The sequence below is a fragment of the Meles meles genome, chromosome 1, assembly GCF_922984935.1.
Source record: "Meles meles chromosome 1, mMelMel3.1 paternal haplotype, whole genome shotgun sequence".
Lineage (NCBI taxonomy): Eukaryota > Metazoa > Chordata > Mammalia > Carnivora > Mustelidae > Meles > Meles meles.
The window spans coordinates 36,245,464-36,268,082 of record NC_060066.1 but is presented as its reverse complement, the minus strand read 5'-3'; the positions used below and the strand labels follow the sequence as shown (position 1 = coordinate 36,268,082).

The 22,619-nt window shown below is 41.2% G+C and overlaps 1 protein-coding gene across 3 annotated transcripts in view; it reads left to right on the top strand.

Moving 5' to 3' along the window:
• Positions 1–492: 492 nt before the first annotated feature.
• GRHL2 (grainyhead like transcription factor 2) overlaps positions 493–22,619 on the top strand; it is a 161,681-nt gene continuing 139,554 nt past the window's right edge. For 2 of the 3 annotated variants that reach the window (XM_046027396.1, XM_046027389.1), the window contains exon 1: positions 493–819. In XM_046027396.1, coding sequence (XP_045883352.1) covers positions 800–819 — 20 coding nt within the window. In that variant the 5' untranslated portion in view covers positions 493–799. The remainder of the gene's footprint in view (positions 820–22,619) is intronic. The other variant, XM_046027404.1, reaches the window with a different exon arrangement.

Sequence of the window (22,619 nt, the reverse complement as noted above, 5' to 3'; positions counted from 1 at the left end):
ACTTCAGTCCGTCACTCTTCTGACAATGTCAAACGTCCTCTTAAAGTGGGTATTCAAAGCCTTGTGGTCATGCTGCGCATTTGATTTCGGTTGGCTTGGGGTACCTTAGTTCAGCTTTCCTTAGGCCTTCCGTTTGACCCACAATCCCTAGTGGTTGCAAGTGTTGCTTTTTTCCAAGCCCCTACCCTCCCCACACACACACCCGGCCGGCCTCCGGGAAGAACGAAAGCGTGGCGTGAAGTCTGCTCCTAGCCCTGAGCCTCAGCTCCCACGGGCTGCTGCACAGCTGCAAGCGTGCCGCCGCTCCACTCAGGTAAACTGCGGAGTGAGTTACCTGCACTTGGAGAAGGGCCTTACCTGAGCGCGCCTCTGCCAATGGCAGCTCACCTGAGGGAGCTTCGCAGCCAATCACCGCGCAGCTCGTCCCTCGGGCTTGTATCCTTTAGTGAAAGAATTCAGCTCCTTGCGAGAAAGTTACCTGTGGCCGCCCAAGTCCGCCACTTTCTGCTCTGTGGCTGCCCATTGCCACGATCCAGGAGGACTCCGCGCCGCCCGGCCGCCTCCGAGCTCGGGCCCCATGTGAGGGGGCCCCCCCTTATCCCACCTTTCCGGCTAGGTGAGGGCGCGAGCGGGCGAGCGAGCGAGAGTGGTGAGGGGGGACGGAAAAGCAGAATTACCTGTAGCTCTTGTTCTGCCATCTCGGGCGCTCTCACACACCTTCACCTGCACAGACTTGAAAGTCCAGTTTCACCAGAGGCTGAGGCTCCAGGAAAAGGGGAGCGAGTTCATTGGATCAAACATGTCACAAGAGTCGGACAAGTAAGTGGATCACACGCGCCGGCTGCTTCTACTACCACTTTGGGCTGATGGCAACTGGTTTGTTATGTTTTTGTTTTTGTTTTTGTTTTTTAAGTTGCTGTTGTTGGTATTTTTTTTTCTTTCTTTTTCTTTTTTTTTTTTTTTTTTTTTTTTTTTTTTTTTTTCTTTTTCTTTTTGGTGTATCCCGACTTTTCCAGATCATGTTTCTACCCTGGGTAAGGGGAGAAACCCTACAAGAATGTGAATGTTTAATACCCCCTTTGGGCCTTGATAGTAAAAGTAGGTTTTCCTCTTTCCTTCCTCCCTTGCGAGTGATCTCAGCTCCCGCCTCCCAGGGCGAATACTTGCATATTGACAGGGGTTTGGGGAGACGAGGGCGGGAGGCCTGTTATTCTCCCTCTCTTGAGTCGCTCCCACCGCTTCAGGCTTCTGATGCCATTTGGAAATTCATCTGAGTTCCTTCGATTTGTGCAGAGGGCCTGCGAGAAGAGCGGGTCTTGGCTGCTTTTGTGTGAGCGCAACAAAGAGCCTTTATTCTGGAGCAGAAACGGCCATCTTCCCGTCCTGGGGCAGGAGAGTGCGTGTGTGCGCGCCCGCGTGTGCGTCCCCGTCGGGAGGCGGCCGGGGTAGCTTGGGGGTCGCCCCCCCGCCCCCCACTCCTCGCCATGTCCCCCCCCCCCCCCGCATTGTTTGGTCGCCTTCCTCAGGTGCGGGAGCACAGGGCCCTACGGAAGTGAGGGGAATTGATTGGAGGCCCAGAGTTTGCACCTCGGTGGGGCGCGGAGAGGCCCCTGGCCCTTAGCGATTCACCCACGTCGCGACGACGCGTGCACGCCCCCGCGAGCCCTCGGCCCTGCGCTGCCCTGCCCGCCCAGGCGCTTCCCGCCGGCGGCCGCCACCTCGGGCGTGGCTGGCGGGGCAGGGTGGGTCGCGCCGGGCCTTCTCGGGTGACCGGGATGCCGAGGCGGAGGGCCCAGGCGGCCGCGTCCGGCTTCCCGCGCCTCGAAGGCAGCGCGGGCAAGCGCGTCCTTTCCGTCCGCGACGGGAACCCTAGGCCCGCCCGGGATCAGCGGCCCGCCCGGCCCGAGCCGCGCGGGTCACCCGGGCTCCGGTCCCGTGGCGTCCCGGTGGCCTCCCGGAGGCCTGGCCCCCGCCTCAGGGACGGCTTTGTGCTAGCAGGGGGAGGTGGGGCCAAGGGCGGGCGCGGGAGGGAGCTGGAGGTGGGTCCCGCGGCCTTTCTCGGGATTGAGTGGCGACACTCCCTTCCCCCCTCTCGGGCGCGCTCCGGGCCGGGAGCTGGCTGAGTCCTCTGGAGAGCGCGTATGGGCCACCTTTTTGCTTTCCCTGGTAACTTTACTCTGGGGTTGTGGCCACCCCAAGGAGGCCATTTCGAGGGTGTCTCCGCCGGGGCAAGGCCGCTGGTGCCTCTCCTAAGTGGCCCGGGACCGGTCCCGAATTGACGTACCGTGAGCGGACAACGGGAATGCCCTGAGGCCCTGCCCAGGGGTGGAGGGGTGGACCGTCCTCAAAGTACAGCCGCTGGTGGAGTAGGCGTTTCTGACAACAAGGCTGTCATACTTCAACAACAACAACAAACCCCAAAGACCACTACCAGAGACGAGTTTTACCCACGGAAAGCTCATTGCTTGGTGCGCACCGGAGGGGAAGAACTGGTGTTAAAAACGCTGGAAGAGGGTAGGAGTAGGGATAGGAAGGTGTACGGTTGTACGCGAATATCCCCCCCCCCCCAACATTCTCCGTAGCCTCGGAGAAATCAGCTTGAAAACTTCGTAGCCAAAAGCCGGAGATGACAGCAGGATTTTTTTTTTTTTTTTATTGTTTTGCTCGTCGTGTCAAAAATGGTTGCAAACCTAGTGAATATCGATCGGATAAGACTTCTTGCAATTCCTTGATTAACATTCCCTTGCACTGGTTAGTTTTGTAGTCCAGCGTGATTCAGATGAATTCCGAATGAAAACGGGTCGATTTTTATTTTAACTTGTTAAACCTAGCACCAACAGACAATTTATTTAATATTGAAAATAAGTTCTGCGTTAACAATCTGGTTTCACTACGATGCGCTACTTAGTTTTTATGGGCAATAACTATTTGGGATTACATATACTTCTGTTTAATGAAAGTAGCTTTTATCTAGTCATGCTTTCCAAAAGTTAATTTTGTATCCTGGGAAAAGTAATGCCAATAAGACCAATACCCACAAAAGACTGTGGGACTTGGCTGTCTCTGCCTGGACTATTGAGAAATGCTTGAAATTAATAAATGATATTTGGATTATTTTGGGGGAATTCTAGCTTTGTTTTCTTAGTGTTAATATTTCGATGGAGGGTCAGAGGGTCGGTCCGGGTTTCACCCGCTTGAAGCTTACGCAATTGTGTGTGCGTTAGGTGGGGTGGGGGTGTGGGCTTTTCGAAAAAGAGCAGGAGAGCAAGTTATTGGGGCTTTCTGCGGGAGCTTTCTGCCGGAGCGCGGAAAGAGTCCTGAAGCTTGAGCTTGCTGTATCGGCTTCACGGGAAATCCACCTAGAAGGCCTATCCGTTTTCGAGAAGCAAGCTAAAAGAATACACACAGGATATTTTTCCAGAAACCCCTCAAAGGTAGCTAATCTTTCGGATAGCATGGGAAGATCATTCCAGGTAGCAAGTCTGGACTGAAGTAGCATCATCTTTTTTGTGGCTGTGGACTTTGCAGATTGAAACGTTCTGCTTTTTATGTTCTGTAATGTTGATGCTATCACTAATTAAAGCAAAGTATTTTTAGGACAGCTTGTCTTTGTACATATTTGAAGATTGTCTGTTCCCCCTTAAATTTTATTGAAGATTTATGATATTGGCCAGCAAGCTTGTGTATTCAAGCAAGGCAACGAGAGATTTAGAAACTTTTCTTTTTAACCTGGCAAAATATATAAAATATATTTGGGGAGAACATAATGTTACATATATGAAGATAATTTTATATGATACCCACAGGTATTGTTCATTACACAAATGTTTTCTGGTTCCAGACTATTTGCAACACATTCAGATAGGCATTATGGAGAGTTAAAAAGATGTATAAAGTGAGGCACATCCTCAAGGGGCTCACACTCTCATGGAAAGTGAGACATGAACAGACATAAGTAAATACAATGATGTACTCATCAGATCATGATATCTCAGTCCTCCTCCCTACTCACCCTATATCTGCCTAGGACAGTTTCTTTTAGTAAATCTTATGTGTTTTAAGGAGTCTGGCCATTATTCTAGAAAGGAAACAGAAAATGCTCAAAGTTATAGCTATTTTGTATGGTATAAACTTTAAAGTAACAGAATAAAACATTTTAATTAGACTTTCTACTCTTTAGTTTTATATATGCATATTTGTTTCCATTTGGCTATAGAAAATATATTTTAATATCACAAATATTAAGAAGTAATCATATCTTCCTCAAATCACTAAAAATATCTATCCATTAATTCAACAAATAAGTCTTGAGTGTTACTATATATCAGGCATTGATCCTGGCACTGAAATTCACTAAAAAGGGGTGTCCTGGGTGGTTCAGTTGGTTAAGCCTCTGCCTTTGGCTCAGATCATGATCCCAGAGTCCTGGAATCCAGTCCTTTGTTGTGCTCCCTACTCAGTGGGGAGTTTGCTTCTCCCTCACTCTGCTCATGCTCTCTCTCTCTCTCACTCCTTCTCTCTCAAATAAATAAAATCCTAAAAAAAAAAAAAAAAAAAACAAAAAAAACCCAACATAGTGGCTTAAAACAACAATTTGTTTAAAAAAAAAAACACCACAAGCGAATAGAACAGAGTCCTTGCCCTCACAATGCTTATATTCTAGTAGGGGGAGAAACAGATAGTAAATCAATCAAAAAGGAATAGGTAACACCTTAGAGGGTGGTAAGTGATAAGAAGGAAAGCAAAGTAGGCTAAAGAGATTAAGAATAATGGGAGCTATTTTATATAAGGTGGAGGGATGGCCTCTCTAATGAGATGACCTTTGAGCAGAGACTTGAAGGGAGAGAGAGATCAAGCACTGAAGATCCATGGGACAAGAGTACAGGCAGCTGGAAGAGCAGGTGCGAAGACCCTGGGGTGGGAGAGTGCTAAGAATATTCAGAAACAAGCCTGTAAATAAGGGATATAATTAAGTAAACTAACAAAATCTATAGTCTCCTTAATAGTCCAGGTATTTGTGTATTCAAAAACAGACAATCATACTTATAAATAATCCTGTTAATGGAGAGGTAAGTAAATAATAAGCTAATGGCATCAGTCTTCGCTCTTTCCTGAAGTATCACCAGTTTAATGGTTAAGGTCTTGTGTTCTCTTCCCTACAATGGATTAAATTCTGCACACTCCTTAATTTAGAGATGAATAAGTACACACATCCTAGAAGACTGCTGGGAATTAGAACCGAAGAGGCGGGATCAAGTACAGATGGTGTTTGCTCGGTCACCCTGTCTTCATCGAACCTACCACTCTAGCAGCTGTCTCAGCCCTTTGATGGCAGCCTCCTGCAAAATGAAGCTTGCCTTTTCTGCCTTCTTCCTCTTGCCCTCATTCAGTTTCTGCAAACTTGTATCTTTCAGAAAACAGACTTACCAACTGTGTTTGGAAGTAAGACACCACAGTATGCTTTGGTTAGCTTGGTATTGTCAATGAAGTAAAGTTATATACAGGCGAAGTTAACCTATCTGAAAAATAAGAAAATGCTAGACAACAAGATGAAAATTTGGATTGACTTGAAAAAAAAAGATGAGCTATATATGTGTCATATGTATATATGTGCCTAATAACGTTCATATGTGCCTAATAAATACACTACTGTGTGTATATGTATTGTGCTTAATAATAGAAATCTCTAAGAAATCCTTTAAATCATTGCTTCTCAAACTCATTTGATTACAAAAATACCACCTGAGGCATTTGGTAAAACTACAGATTCCTGGGTCCCACCCCAGAGCTGTGAAGCCAGAGGAGCTAGAGCACCTGAATTTAAAAATTGTTCCAGCTACATTTTAATGTACCTTTTATGATAGGGTTAGTTAGTTAGATCATGCTTTAAGTGAGTGCTCGATGTGACTTTTTCTTTTTAAAGATTTTATTTATTTATTTATTTATTTGAGAGAGAGAGCATGAGAGGGGAGAAGGTCAGAGGAAGAAGCAGACTCCCCTTGGAGCTGGGAGCCCGATGTGGGACTCGATCCCTGGACTCCAGGATCATGACCTGAGCTGAAGGCAGTTGCTTAACCAACTGAGCCACCCAGGCGCCCTCAATGTGACTTTACATAATAAATTCAATTTATATGCTCACTTCATAGGTGTTTATCCAGTATGTCAGTGAAATGAAACCTGGAAGCTTTATTTTACATTCTTTGTGCTATCCTGTTTAAGCAGCTTCTGATATAATTTTAACTTGGCTTTAGAATGCTTTGGCCTCCTGTCAGTTTTGTTTGCTTTCATTGTTTTCAATGAACTGCCCCTTCTGGAAGAATGGGGTCCTTTTGACAGGTCATATATTTCCAGAGCCGCTAAAGACCTGATTAGGAATGATGTCACCCATCTGGGCCTCTATTAGGCCAGTAGCTAAGGGTCAAGTTCAGATTTTAGGCTGAAGCCCACTCACTAGGGAGCTAGGTTAGAGTTAGAAGGTCAGCCTTGACCTTCTGCAGTTTCACATTAGAACCTAAGCCTAGTGTTCATTTTTCCAGGGACAGTCATTTCATTGAATTTAGAATCTATTTTATAGCACAAAGTCGAAGGTAACAAGTTCCAATCTGATGTTGGTCCCTGGTGAAATGATTTAATGGGGTGATGGCTGCAGTTTCATTTCTGGGACTAATGGTAGCTTTAAGTATTACCCTGATAAGGTGGTACTAGACCTCCTGTTGTCCTGTAATTAGGTCCTGTTTTAAACTGATTGCCAGGATCAGGCCACCCAAATGGGCCCAGTGCCCTCTGATTTAGGAGGCTTAAGAAGAAGTGTTGGAACAGCTAATGAGGAACGATATCTAGCAATTTCTGTTAGACTCTGCAAAGTCAAAAGGAGAATTTAAACAAGTGGTTAGGTTAGTCAAACATACATAGGCACATTCAAACAACAACACTCAATAACCCAAGAACTATGTGTTTGAAATCTATAGATAACTTAATCAAGATTATTATTTTGATGTTAGGTTTTTAAATTTTTTTTTTAAAGGCTTATGTAATTCAAGGAAGTGCTTCAGTTTCTCTTTGTGACTTTGATATGACTGCGCACACATTTCTGCTTAAGAAGTGAACAATTGGGATAAAGAATATTTTCAACTCTTCCTAGTTGGAGCCAAACATTTTCTCCCTCCCTGCTTCCCAACTTTCCTTCCTTTCTTCCTTGGTGTATCTCCTGATACTGCTTTCTTGATTTTTTTTTTTCCTCTCATATTACTTGGTGGAAATTGACATATGCGCATTGAGATAAATGTGAATCTGATTTTTGGTGTTATTTTTTTAGTCTGTGAACTTTGCTGCATTCTCTTAGCATTTACTCTGAGCATCAGTACCCAACCTTGCTACCTGAGCTAAGAGTTAAGATGGCAGAGATGATGTTGCTTTATCTAATTGAAGTCAACTGAGTTTAACCTTGGAAAATGTTTACTTTTAAGTTATTCTTAGTATAAGAAAAGCCTTATCCTAAGTTGCTTAGAGTCCTCACTCTTGATACCTGGCCTCTTATCAGGGTGTGGACCTTCTCTAAAGGTATTCAGGGATTGCCGCTTGCTCCATTGTAACAACTATGTCTAAGCTGAATCGAGTAGTGATTGGTTTGGCAAACTTGTCCAGGAAAAATTCCTTAGCGAGCAGCAACAGGTTGAATAGGAATTTTTGCTTTGGCCCAGGAGAACTACTGGTTGCTTAGTAACAACAACATGTACCTGGGAGTCCCTCAGACAGCTTCACGGGTCCTAGGAAGCCCCCCAAAGTTCAGATTCACCTTTCTCTCCACCTGTCCTGTGCACTTCCATCCTTTAGAGAAGTCCCAGCTCCTCGGTTCAAATCCATCCATCCATCCATCCATCCATCCATCCATCCATCCATCTATTTATTACTAGGAAATTACATTTTATTCTGTAAGTGTTTTAATGGTAAATGGTAAAAAGGACTGGACTACAACCGATTAAATGGGACAGAAACAAGAAAGTATCTCTTTGAGGATCTACCTCCCCACCCCCATCCCAGCCCCATTTTTAGTGGGAAGAGTGTTTAAAAGTGTTTAACTTGTTGCATTTTGGTGACTAGCAGGATTACAGTAACATTATTTCTAAAAATAGCACATTCTGAATTGCTATATACTATACAAGTACACCTTTTTAGGGTTCTTGGAGAACAGTAGAATAACTGGTGCATTTCAGGGGATTTCAGTGTACATTTCAACAATAAGTCGGGCTATGGAGATTGTTCATGCATTTGAATAGGCTTCGAGTGGAAAGCAATTGCTGCCTGCTGGGGGATGAAGAGCCTTATTTTACTTTGTAATGAACGTGGCAGTGAACTTTGTGGGGAGCACTTTTAAAGTGATCTGACTTCACATTCACTTCCAAGGAAATGCTTCCTTTACAAGTGTGAATGCAGACACCCTCCAGAGCAGAAAAAGAAAGCAAGAGTTGCTTGCTGCTTCTTTTTACTTTGGCGCCAGCCTTTCGTCTGAACCCTGGATGTACAAGTATGGCTCACCCCCCAGGGTCACAGTCTTGTTTTTTAAGGTCTCTGAATTTAGATTGGAGTTTCAGGAAAGGCGTTGAGGGTGAAGAATGGAGAAAAGAGAGGAAGAGAAAGAGCAGGAAGAAACTGTGCTTTAGCCACTGTTGAGCTGCCAGCGTTTTTCTCAGTAGAAAGAGAGTCACTGCCCGCCTGAAATGTAGTGTGGGATGATGTGGTTATTTGCCTTTCGGGGGAATTGATACTGACTTTAACTTGAAACCTAGAGTCCTAGTTCTAGGATGAGCCATAGAGATCACACAGGGCATGTGAGTAACCAAGCATTGGATTTGGAGCTAAAAGTTTGGTTTAAGGAGAAAAGGGCCATGCATTCTTTCTTCTGTGTTGCATGATGAGGTTGTAAGTATGAGTTGAAAATCTGATATTTTGATTAATTAAAAAAATATGTTGTCTTTTGTTTGGGAAGGGAGATTGGGAACGGGGACGCATTGCTTGTTTACTTCTTAAAATAGAAACATGAATATATGAACACCTGTTTAAGATTCTGATAGTGTGAGTTGGAATGGACTTTCCTTCCCACACTCACCCCAAATCATTGTTTTTAGTTCTCAGTTCAATGAGCCCCATAAAATAACTGCTTTCTGTACTTTCTGGATCTAACTTTTCAAATAAGCAAGGAACAAAGGTAGCTTTTGCCTCTTTCCTGAATTGCCAATAAGATAATTAACATAAGATCAGAGAATTCTTTTTTCTTTATTTTTCATCTGTAAAATGAAGTTGAAATAAATGATTTCTGAGGATAACCACCTGCTGCAACGTTCTGTGAGTCTCATGTTCTTCCTCCAGAGGGATCTGGACTGGTGACAGAAACAGGGATGGGTGTTAGCAAGATAGGAAGCACAGTGGGACCTTTTTCTACTCCCCCCGCCACCCCATGCCGCTCTCACCCCTTTACCAAAATAAAAGGTGTGGTCTGACTAAGATGACCAAGAAACAGACTTATATATAGCAGGTGGGAGGAATTCGGAGGGCCACATGAAATTCAGAAGGGCAGCTAGGAAGGGAAATCTGGTTTACGTAGGGGACCCCTGCACAGCTTTACTGGGCTGGTAGATAAAGGATACAAGAAAATCAGATAAAAAAGGGCTGGCAGGTACACTGAGAACTCTTTCCAGAGAGAGCCTAGGAAGTGGGTTCCTCTGGGCGGGCTTGAGGAGCGAGACTGAGGCAATATCGGAATGAATAGAAAATGGAGTAAATTACAAAGCTGAGAACCTTAAGCAAATGGGTAAACTTTTCCCCTCCCCCTCCCTCTTGCTCCGCCCCCCCACCCCACCTTCTCCTTTCTTCTTTCTCTTCTTCTCTTCACTACTCCATTTCCTCTTAATAAAACATAATTCAGGGACACCCATTTCCAGACGATATTACCAAGCTGGTAGTTTAGTAAGTGTTCAGAGAAAGTATTAAATAATACAAGGGTAAGAATAGTATCTATGGTTTCACTTCAATTTAAGGTAATAGATTATCTCACATTAGGTGCTTAATGACCATCCATATAGGTGTGGAATATAATCTTCTCTGGTACCTTACTGTTTTATATATATAGTATTTAAGGTCTCTGAAGTCAATTTTCTCTGAGGCCAGTACTGGTACCAGGACAAAATGTATAATGGATTGTAGCCCTTGGAAGGTTTTCACGTTGGAAGAACTTTATAGGTTACATGACACTTTACGTACATTTATACTTGCTCTACAGACCACAATATTTTAGCTGCTTTGGAAATTTGGTGTCTACTTTGAAAAATATGTATAGCTTAAATATTTTTGAAAGCATTTTAATAAAGGATGCCTCAATAGAAATATGGTCAAAGAACATGAGTAGATATTTCACAAAAGCTATAAAAAGTTGGGTTTGGGGAAAATACATTTCTAGGAGGATTATAAATTATTACAGACTTTCTGGTAGGCACTTTGGCAAAATCTACTCTAATGGGCCTGCTTGTTGACATCCCACCTGAATTCCATTTGTAGGGATTTGTCTTAACGAAATAATCAAAGATCAATTAGCATTATTTTTGAAAGTGAAAAACCCCGAAGCGCCCAGCTACAAAGGATTGGTTTAGTAAATTGTGCTCAGTGAGATGGTGGGCTAAATCATATTATGGAAAAATATTGAACAGCAGGAGAAAATGTTCAGGGTGTATTTTACTGGAATTTTAATAAATAAAACCCCAATAATTATGACAATAACAACAACCACCCCACAGTAGGTTAACAGGGGTTTGCTTTGTGTAGAGAAATTGTAGCTACTTCTGTCTCTGATTTGTGCCTCTCCATGTTTTTCTAGCTTGCTTTAGTGAGCTTGGACTGCTTTCGTAATTAAAGAGAAAAATTTAAAGGTTATACTTTAAAATAGTCATTCTGCCATGGAAACCTTTAAAAATAACACATACGTACTCTAAATAAAGTGGAAAAGTCTGCCTGCTCGCTTGTTCCAGGTAGAATTGATCTGATCCCCCCACAGACGTCCCTGCCTCTCTCCTGATCCGGGGGTGTGCCTCCCTGCCCGTTATTGCCGTCCGCCCCGAGTGTCTTCTGCACTGTGCTGTGCCCACCTGTAGACTGCTCGGGTTTATGTCTCAACAGCCCTGCATTTTTGCATTTGTCCAATTACCCGATTCCAACTATTCTTCCAAAATGCACAAATGGGTGTAGGAGTCTCCAACCGTCATAGAATTTGAAGCAGGGCGGGGGGGGGGGGGGGTGGAAATGACTAAGAAGGAGAGAAACTCCTCCTACTTAGTAGGCTGTATGCGCCTGCGTAGTTTCCCCTTGAAGAACATTCTCTGTGGAAAGGCAGCCTTTACTCAGACTCAACCCGAGTGTTCTTGGGAGACACTTGGTGGTGAGTCCAGTTGTGTTTAATTCTTAGGAGTAATAGGGAGAGCCCAGAATACAACTTCCTTTAAGAATAAAAAGTAGTTGGAGGCAAGTTTGAGTTTCTATTTTTTTTTTTTTAAACAGTTTATTTTTTTTCATAACATGGACTTGCATTTTCCCTGGAGGGCCGAGTGTGTGACTCATCTACCTGCTTCTGCAAGCTGGTACATAGATCATGCCAGATGCACGCTGGACTCTGTTAGTTAAGCTCTAGGAGATTGCATCACTGGATTTCCTGCAGGCTCTTTAATGGAGTCTGTAGAAAATACGAAGTGATTTACTTATCAATATATCCAAGGAGCTTCCACAGCAGGGGAACAAGAAGTACCCGATAGGAACTGGAGAGAGAAAATGGCCTTACCCAATCACTGAAGTTACCTCAGGGGGGAAAAAAAAACACAGAGGGGAGGCAGGCTTAAAAAATGTAAATGAACTTTGCAAATAGGAGCAAATCAAAACAATGTTTGGCTGTGGGAATCAACACAAGAGTTTGTGAAGCAGAAACTCACCGAAGGTATACTTCTTGGTTGTGGATTCCAAAGTGAAATTTGCAGTTGCCCTTCTTTCTCTTCCATGCTTGTTTTCCCCTCCCCCATACGTTTCTTCTTACTGGGCAGAAATTCATCAGATCTCAAATAGGGTCCTACCTTTGCTAAAATCATTATTTTCTTTAAATGTTCAAAGTCTAAGTTAAAGCATGTATTCTTATAGGACTTGTGGGAGACATGAATGAATAAATATCCTGTATTTATTTTCAATTTTAGTAAACACCCTAAAACACCTGGCTTGTATTCTGTTCAGCCAACAAAACCACAAATTTGGTTTTTGAATTTGCCCACACATTTTGGGACACTATTCATTTGGTTGCTTCTAATACCCTGAAATTGAAATGAACTGGAGTGGGTTTTGTTTTCCCCTTTTCTCATTTAAAAGACCCATATGTTTTTTTTCTTTTGTCTTCCTGATCTTCCTAAACAATGAAATAGGGGTGCGTAGATACAGGGGTATGTTTAATTATAAGTTGCAAGATTTTCTACTGCAGCATACCCATGCTTGGCCAGGTGAACAAAATCGAACACTCTATTCAGAGCTTTCAGGACTAACCAGATTTTGTTGTTGTTGTGTACCCAGTATACGTGGAATGTGGAGGAAATTGAAAATGTTATGATTCTGGGATTTTTATTTTATTGAACATATGATGAACTAGTTTATAAATCACTGTTTTGCACTATTTCTGAATGACCTACTCAAGTCCTTCCAAGGCCCTCGCCCAGGCCGACTTTCATTGTAACTATTTTATGAGGCACTTTTTCATTTGCATGTGTGTTTTTTTTTAAAGCACCATCTCTTGGGGAGACTTTTTTTCTGATTGTGAACATGATATATGGTCTTGAGGAAAAACTGGAAACTAGAGAGAGGTAGATAGAAGAAAACTCACTCATAATACCAGGATCTTAACACTGTATATTTTCTTACGGTTTCAAATAGGTGCTTGCATATGAATGTGGTCGTAAAAGAGTATACAAATTATGATCCTTCCTTTTTACATTATTCATACCACTCTGGGTTTTCCGTTCAATGCTATATTATTAGCATTTTACTTGTCTCTTAAGTATTCTACAGAACACTTAAAGATGAAATCAATCGTCTTCTATTTTTACGAAGGTTGTGTTGCTTTTTCATTATTACAAATTTTGCTTATACGTAAATGTTTGTATCTCTGTTTATTACTTCAGAATGGGTTTCTGGAAGCATAAGAATGAAAAGACATAAATATTTTTAGGTTCTTGATTCATAATTTGAAAATGACTTCTAGCAAGATTGAAATTTTTTTTCTCCCAACAGTGTTGGAGAGTGTCTTTTGCACACCTTGTCATCAATAAAAGAGAATTATAATTTTTTTTGGTCCATTCAAAAGGCAAAATGAAAGTGTATTTTTGTTATGATTTTCAGTTTCATAATTAATGAAGTTAAACATTTTCTCAGATGTTTATCAGTCATTTATACTTCTTTTTATTGAAGATCCGGCTCTTGGCCTTAGCTACTACATCTGGTTGTGTTGTGTTCTGGGCGAGGGGACCTGCCCAGGAAAAAGGACACCTTCCAACATCTGCACAAATGCACCATAGGGGTTAGCAGTGCCCTTTTCTTATTTTTCACTTATTTAAAAAAAGAAAACCATGATGCTGGTATTTTTATTATTGATTTGTGAGAGCTCTTTACACACCTATAATTATTAACCCTTTGGTCAAAATTCTGGCTAAAGTTTCCCCAACTTCCTATCATTTAATTTCATGATTTAAAAAATGTTCAGGGCTTTACATTTTTTGATATCAGATAATACAGCTCTTGTGTGTATGTGAGTGCTTGCGTGGCTCTCCAGTCATGACTTGCAAATCTGAGATCAAAGTTTAGGGATTTGGCTCATTCAAATTTTTTCCTTTATTTTAGCCTTAGTTTTAAGGTTATTTAACAGACCCTCGGTGGGGGGGGGGGGGAGAAGACCCTTGATAAGGTAACTAATTCATACTTAATTGTAAAAACATTAGGATATACAGTTACTTTCAAAACTACTACATAGAGAGGTGTTAAGACTACCAACACTTTGACATCTGTATTTCTACTGTCTTTTCTATGTATGTACATACAAATGTGTCCAGAGATGAGATAGTGACTTACATACTGTTTAGTAACTTATCTTTTCAGTTAATATTGATCATGGATAACTTTCCATGGTGATAAATTTATGGCCTCATAGTTCTACATGGAGTAGAAAAGTCCAAATTAGCTGGTTCCCTGCTGTCATACATTTAAATTTTTTCCTCAGTTTTGTACTATTAAAGTCAATATTTGGATGATTATCCTTAGAGCTAAGTCTTCACGTACTTTTTAGTTATGTCCTTGGAAAGTGTTCCAGTGAATAGACATTCCTGATCAGAGGCAGGCTCTTTTTAAAGACATTTGGTTCATATTTCCAAATTGCCATCCAGATATTTCCTCCTCATTAACACTCCCACCAACAGTGTATTTAAGGGAGAAAGATTCCCAACAATGCATATTATCCTCTTTATAGTCCTTGCCAATTTGATAGGGTAAAAATGGTAAGTTATTTGGGACTGTATCTCTTTCCACTTACTGAAACTGTGTTTTCTATCTCAGGAGAGATTTATGTTTTGTTTTTAGTATATACGGTATTTTGGTTTCTTACAAGCTCTTGTTGGGATTTTTTTTTTTTTTTTAGATTTTATTTATTTATTTATTTAACAGAAAGAGAGAGAGGGAAAGAGCACAAGCAGGGGGAACAGCAGGCAGAGTAGCATAGGGAGAAGCAGGCTCCCCACCGAGCGAGGATCCCAGTGTGGGACTCCATCCCAGGACCCTAGGATCATGACCTGAGCTGAAGACAGCTGCTTAACCAACTGAGCCACCTACGGGTCTCTCTTGATGGGATTTTGTAGAGAGGTTAGTGCCCGTAAAAACAGTCTGTTAACAGAAGGTCCAGCCATGGTCTCTCCTCTTGGCACAAGTCACTGGGTCTGAGAACAGTCCCTAATTCACAGCTCCCATTCTTTGCCAATGAAAGCAGTGACCCAGGTCTGCACTCAGTCTCCCTAATTGAAGACCACAAGTTCAGGGAACTGCATTGAAGGACAAGGAGCCTGTATCTCCAAGCTGACTGATGATGACCGAGAGCACAGGCTGACTATATTCAAACAACAAATAAGCGGTCACCACACACATCTATTCCTCTTGTGATTTATTGAGCGCCTGCAGGCCAGGCACAGAGCTGGGCACCATGCCAGGTGCCGAGCCCACAAAGATGAAACAGACTACTAGAGTAAGGTCTGAGAATCGTAAACAATATAATTAGGAAAAGAAGTAATTTAGAAAAAAATGCACATTTACCTTCCCTTTGGGAGTTACTAGTTGTGGGAAAATTGGAGGCAGGAAGGTCCAAAATAAGACAAAATAGTGCAAGTCTTCAAATTTTCTGCTTTATTTTGATTTGAAAAGACCTGTCGCTGTTTTTCATTTCTCCAGTTTGGTCAGGCTTTCATCCATTCATATTTTTGGGGGGATGTCTATGATTAGAGGTTTAAGAAACACTTTGGTCTATCTAAATAGAGGGCTATTTAGAATGGAATCACTTTCTAAGATAAATCTCTAGGACTCTGTAATTAAATTTTTTTAAAAGATTTTATTTATTTATTTGACAGTGAGAGCGAGAGAGGGAACACAAGTAGGGGGAGTGGGAGAGGAAGAAGCAGGCTCCTCCCGAGAGCAGGGAGCCCGATCCCAATTCACTGAGATCATGACCTGAGCCGAAGGCAGAAGCTTAACAGACTGAAGCCCCCAGGCGCCCCTCAAATTTTCTTGAAGCTGTGAATTTAAGAATTGTTTCATTAAGAAGTCTACCATTTGCAAGGTACAAATAATGGCCTTCTCCCTTAAAAACAATAAAGCACTATGTCAAGGAAGGGGAATGGGTCATATCGCTTGTTTTTCTCTTTTTTTCCAATCTAACCATAGAGTATTTGTCCTTGATTTTATGATTTTTTTTTTCTAAATATTTTAGTGGCTACAGAGCATTACCTGTGGGTTTGCTATTATTGACTTGGATTTAGGTTACATGTAGGTCGTTCCCATAGTTCTCACTGTTATAAAATCATACTTTTATTAAAAAAAAAAAACCTTTAAAGATTTTTTTTAAAGATTTTATTTATTTATTTGACAGTGAGAGAGAAATCCCAAGTAGACAGAGAGGCAGGCAGAGAGAGAGAGGGAAGCAAGCTGAGCAGAGAGCCTGATGCGGGGCTCCATCCTAGGACCCTGAGATCATGACCTGAGCAGAGGCTTAACCCACTGAGCCACCCAGGCGCCCCCTTTCAAGATTTTTAGATCACTTCCTAGAATTAATTTCTATAAGTGGAATTTGCTCGATTAAAATGTGTGGATATTTTTAAGAATGTTATTGCTCAATAATTATACATTTAGGCAGAAGAAAAGACAAGTACCCTTTCTATTCTTCCTCTCCTAGCATTTTCAGCAGAATTTTTACAGTTTGTTGGATAAAATTCTAGATGTGTTTCTAGGTATTATGTCACATATGAATGTTACGTATTTGAGAGTTTTAAAATTTTTCATTTTTTTCTATATAAATAATTTTATACATGTTGTTACATGGGTTTTGATTATTTCATGTCACTGTAGAACACTTTTTTTTAATAGTTGCACAGTATTCTACAGTATGAATATGTGTGTGGCTAAAGGATGAATTCGTAGAGGTGGGGCAAAGGCTATGCATATTGAAATCTGACGTTGTTGCCCCCAAAATACTACTTTTATTTATATTCTAATTTATAATGTTTGAATATACCCAATTCTGCCTACCCTCAAGCAATGGGTCTTATCAGTCTTCACAATTTTTGCTAACATGAAAAATTTTATCTATTCTCTTACTTTACATTTCTTTAATTCTATTTATTTTAAAAGATTTTATTTATTTGAGAGAGAGAGTACGAAGGAGGGGAGGGGCAGAAGGAGAGGGAGAAGTAGGCTCCCACTGAGCAGAGAGCCCAACATGGGGCTTGATCCCAGGACCCTGACATCATGACCTGAGCGGAAATCATATGTTTAAGCGAATGAGCCACCCACGCACGCCTCATATATGTAAAAGCTACTTGTATTTTTTTCCCTGGTGGACTGTTGATGCTCTTTGCCTTTATTCTATTTTGTGGTTGGCCTTAAAAAAAAAAAAAAACCGGTTTGCTGGGGTATACTTGATGCACAAAGAATTGCATATATTTAATGTAATATTTATACATTTTTTTTAGTATTTAATTAATTTATTTTTTTCAGCATAACAGTATTCATTGTTTTTGCACCACACACAGTGCTCCATGCAATACGTGCCCTCCCTATTACCCACCACCTGGTTCCCCAACCTCCCACCCCCGACCCTTCAAAACCCTCAGTTGTTTTTCAGAGTCCATAGTCATTTATACATATCTTAATGTACAATTCAGTGAGTTTGGATATATGCAAACACCTGTGATACTATCACCATAATTAAGATAATCGACATATGCAACACCTCCTCTAGGCTTTTGTGTTCCTGTGTGTGTGTATGTTAAGAACATAACATCAGGTTTACCTTCTCAACAAGTGTTGAAGTGCATAATACCATTATTGTTAACTACGGGGACTATGTTATATAGCAGGTCTCTAGAATTTTTTCATTTAGTATAACTGAAACTTTAAACCCATTGTGTAACAGCTCCCCATTTTCCCCTCTCCCCAGCTGCTGGTACCAATATTGTATTTTCTAATAATTCTCTATTCTTCTTCTTCTTCTTCTTCTTCTTCTTCTTCTTCTTCTTCTTCTTCTTCTCCTTCTCCTTCTCCTTCTCCTTCTCCTTCTCCTTCTCCTTCTCCTTCTTCTTCTTCCTTCTTTCTTCTTCTTCCTTCTTTCTTCTTTTTTCTTTCTTCTTTCTTCTGTATTCTCTTCTTCTGTGAACTTGGTTACTTTAGAACCTTCACGTAAGCGAAGTCATGGAGTATTTTTCTTTCTGTATCTGGCTTATTTTACTTAGTGGAATGATCTCCAGGTTTATCCATGTTTTTGAAAGTGGTAGAATTTCCATTTTTTAAGGAGAAATAATATTCTCCTTATATGTATGTATGTATATACCACATTTTTCTTTATCCATTCCTCTGTCAATGGACACTTGGTTGTTTGTATATCTTGGCTATTGTGAATTGCCACATGGTGAACGGTGAAGTGAAGATAATCTCATTGAGATCCTGATGTCAGTTCTTTTTGATAATATACCCAGAAGTCAGATTACTAGATCACATGGTACTCTTGGTCTTTTCCTAAGAATTGTGAGAGCTATGTTTGTATCCAGAGATTAGCCTGTTGTCTACCACTTTGCCATGTGTCTTTTGACTATGTTGCGTTTTTGGCTTTGCAGAGATTTAAAATTTTGGGGTAGTTGAATTCAGGTGTTTTCTTTTCTTTTTTTTTAAGATTGTATTTATTTATTTGATAGAGAGAGAGCACAAGCAGGGGGAGTGGCAGGCAGAGGGAAAAGCAAGCTCCCTACTGAGCAGGGAGCCAGAGAACATTGGGCTCAATCCCAGAACCCTGAGATCATGACCTGAGCTGAAGCCAGACGCTTAACCAACAGAACAACCCAGGCGTCCCCCTCATCTGTTTTCTTAAATGGCTTCTAGGTTTTATGCCTTACTTAGGAAGGCTTTTGCTTTTTTAAATTCTGCACAAACAATCCCTCCCCTCCCCCAACACTAGTTTTTTCCAAATTTTATTCTGCCATTCTGTGACTTATGATTTCACATTTCCACTGAAAGTTTTGATCCATCTGGAATTTACTTGGTGAAGAAATGAAGTAGGGTTCTTACTTGATTGCTTTTCTGGATGGCCACCCGACTGTGTCAATACCACTCACTGAGTAACACAAACTTTCCCCCCCTTAAAATAGAATCCAGCTTTTACCATATATTAAATATCTATATGTCTTGGGACGTTTCTTCACTCTTTATTCTGTTCTGCTGACCAAACCATTTATGCTTTAAAAGTGATTATGTACCTATTTATTCATTTATCTCTATAAAATATTTTCATATCTGAAGTGCTGGGCCATCTCATTATTCTTCTTTTAAAATATCTTCCTGGTTATTCCCTCCCCCCCTTTTTTTCTTTTCATTTTCAATATAAACTTTAGAGTGTGCTTCTGTAGTTCTCACGAAATCCTGATTTGGAAATGGAAAGAAAAAAGGGAATATATTAAAATTTAGGGACAACTTTGGTACAGAGTTGATATTTTATTCATTTTACGAATTATTTTTTATTAATTTTGTATTCTTTATTAACTTTAATTTTATTATTAATATCAGATTTTCCTATTGAAGAGCAGAGTATGTCTTGCTTTTTTAATTTAAATCTTTGATGTTCCTCATCAAAGATTTGCTCCTTTATTGTTAAGTTTACTGAAAAAAAATTAAGTTTTCTCAAAAGTATGTTAACTTTTTGGTACTGTTGTAAGTGGAGTCTTTTCTTCCTTTACATGTTTTAGCTGGTTATTTTGATATAGGAAGGATACTGATTTTTAAATGTTAGTTTGTATCCAGCTGCCTTATTTTATTGCGTTTTGCTTATAATAGTTGCTCCCCTGATTCTCTTGGATATCAGTCATGAGGTGCAAATGTGTGCAAATGATGTTTATTGATCTCTCCCAATTTGTATACCTTTTATTCGACTCTCATGTCTAAGTGTATCAATCTATCACTATAGAACCATGTTAGCTAGTACTAATAGGTGTGAGAGTGGACGTCCTTGTCTAATGTCCTCAGGGTTTCAGCGTTGAATATGATGTAGTCTTTGAAAAGCTCTTGGTTTTATGTGATCTTGTACTTGGCTATACATCTGAACACCTCTATTCTAATATCTATCTGTCCATTTGTCTCCTCTTCCCCTCTAAGTCTCAGATTATCCATTAAGTAATTATGTTATCTACAAAAAATGATTTTTTCCCCTCCTTTTCAGTGTTTCAGATTTCTTAAATCTTTCTCTTACTGCATTGCTCAGGATGTCAAGTATGATGTTGAAAAGTAAGTAGCAGAGGACATTCTGTAAAGGAAGTGGTTTTAATGTCTTACTTTTAAGAATGATGGTACTGCAGGTTTCTTGGCTCTCAAAAATAATTTCCATATTGTTATTCTCTTACTATAGAGATATCCATTAATACATTTCCTAATTGTTTTTGGAGCAGTCTTACATTCTTGGGATAAGTCTTGTGTGGTCACAGAGTAAAAATACAGTGATAGATTCAGTTTATGAATATTATTTTGGAGGATTTCATAGCTATATTCACCCCAGTCCCGCTGCTGACTGGAATTATGACGTTCGTGACCTTGGGTAAGTAACTTGGTCACTCTGTGCCTCAGTTTCTCCTCCTTAAAACAGTAATAATAGTAAGAGATCTTGCCTCCCAGCATTGGGATGAAGTCTGTAAGTCCAGGGTACATGGTAAACACTCAGTAAATGTTAGCTGTCCTTACATTGTCATTGTAACTGATAACTATTCTCTTGTTTCCTCTGTGTGTGTGTGTGTGTGTGTGTGTGTGTGTGTGTGTGTGTGTGTATAGGTTCATGCAGTCTTTCGTGTTTTGATATCCATGTTATGCTAGTTGATTAGAATGAGTTGGGAAACGTTCCATGTCTTACTAATGCTCTGCTGTAATTCAAACAATGTTGGAATGATCTATTCCTTGAAGGTTGCCTGTGACTGGTGAAGGTCCTTGACTAACCTTTTAGTTTCTTGTATGCTTCCTTTGTCTGTTCAGGCTGTCTGCTTGAAGCCAAATTTTAACATTTATATTTTCCAGGAAATCATCAGTTTCTGATCTCTTCTTTTTCAGTGGGATGTCTTTGCAGTTCTTACCCTTTTCTTGTTAATCAGTTTTTACTGTGCCTACCATTACCTTCCCTCCAGCCCCACCCTTACGTACACATTCACACCCATATCAGACACACACAGAGGACAGCTCATCATTGCCTTTATGGATAATTCGACTTGAAAAAAAAATGGGGCTACAGGTGACGAGACTTAGGCAGTGGTTCATGTAGATAGAATGGGACCAACAGCTGAAAATGAGGTTTAGTCTCATTTCAGGTAGAACATACATAAGATTTGGTTTATGTGTAAGTTAATTCAGATCCTCCAAGAAGCCATCACTAAGATGAGATTAAATAAGCAAGGACTTTATGAAGGGAATGCCTTATCCCAGATCTTCTGAAGGGGTATAGAGTGGGCACTGGGTAAGGCAGGGAGCGCCAGGCCCAGAGGCAAGTCTGACCCTGAATTTGGTGGGGTAGAAGCCTCTTGCCTGCCCAGCACTCTGCGGAAGTTTCCTCAAAGCCTTAGGAATCCTCTGGCTTGTGCCATCTGAGCCGTTCTGTAGCACCTAGGTTGGGGTTCGTCACTGGCAAGGGGCAGTCTGTGGGAGGCCTGGCTTCAGGGGCAGCTGGACCCTTGTCGGTTCTCTCTCAGCTGCTGGAGGTCTGCAGGGTGCTCTTGACTGACTATCACAGAGTAAAAGCTTCCTAGCAGTGGAATGAATCATTTTGTAAGGTAGAGACTTCTCACTAGAGGAGTTCTAACAGAAGAATATTGGGTGCAGGGGCGGGACAATTTACATTTGAGAGAGTCTCTGTCTTCCTGTCCCCCATGCCAAGCCTTCTTTTTCTCTCTCCTGTTCTTTTCCTCTTCCTCCACTCCCTGCTCTTCCCACCTGCACCCCCAATCCTTCTCATCCTATTCCTTTCCTCTTCTCGTCGTCTCTTTTTCTGTCTTTCTCTGCACACACACACACACGCACATGCACGCATACGCGCGTGTGCACGCTCTTGGGGTGTTGTAACCACTCTTCCTACTCCTTAAGTTCACAAAATAAAAAATTTCTTTTAATATTGGAATTAAACACGTCAGCACCCTGCTGCCTTCCCCCTCCACTCAGACGTCCTTTCTCCCCCCTCTCTCTCTCCCAGCATCCTGTCTTTTCATTAAGTTCATGAATCCTTCTGATGAGGCTCCCATTAGAAACTCCTGGTGGGGCAACTTGGCTGACTCAAGAGCATGTGGCTCTTGATCTTAGGGTTGTAAGTTTAAGCCCCATGTTGGGCACAGAGATTACTTAAAACAATATATATTAAAACAAACGAAAAAACAAAACTTCCTGGAAAGAAGAAACTCCTGGTTTCTCTTGCCAGCCGACTGGCAATGTGATCACTTCAATCTACCAGGGATGGCTTAATAATTTCAAACCTTAAAATGTTAATGTTAATAGCTAAGGTAGATATAGTGCTTTACTGTGCCACAGGTAGTAGTCTAAGTGTGCTACATGTATTAACTCAATTATTTCTCAAATCAGACCTCTGAGAGTTGATGAGAAAATGGGGCACAGAAAGGTTAAGTGATTAAGCCCAGTGTGCCAGAGCTAATAGGCAGCGGAGTTGGGATTAGAAGCCCTGTGGTGTCTTTCCGCTTTAGTCTTCATGCTTCCTTCCTTCGAAAGGGAACAGGCTTGGGGTCCTGCTCCTTTCTCAGGAGATTCCCATGTGCACTCACCTACTTGAT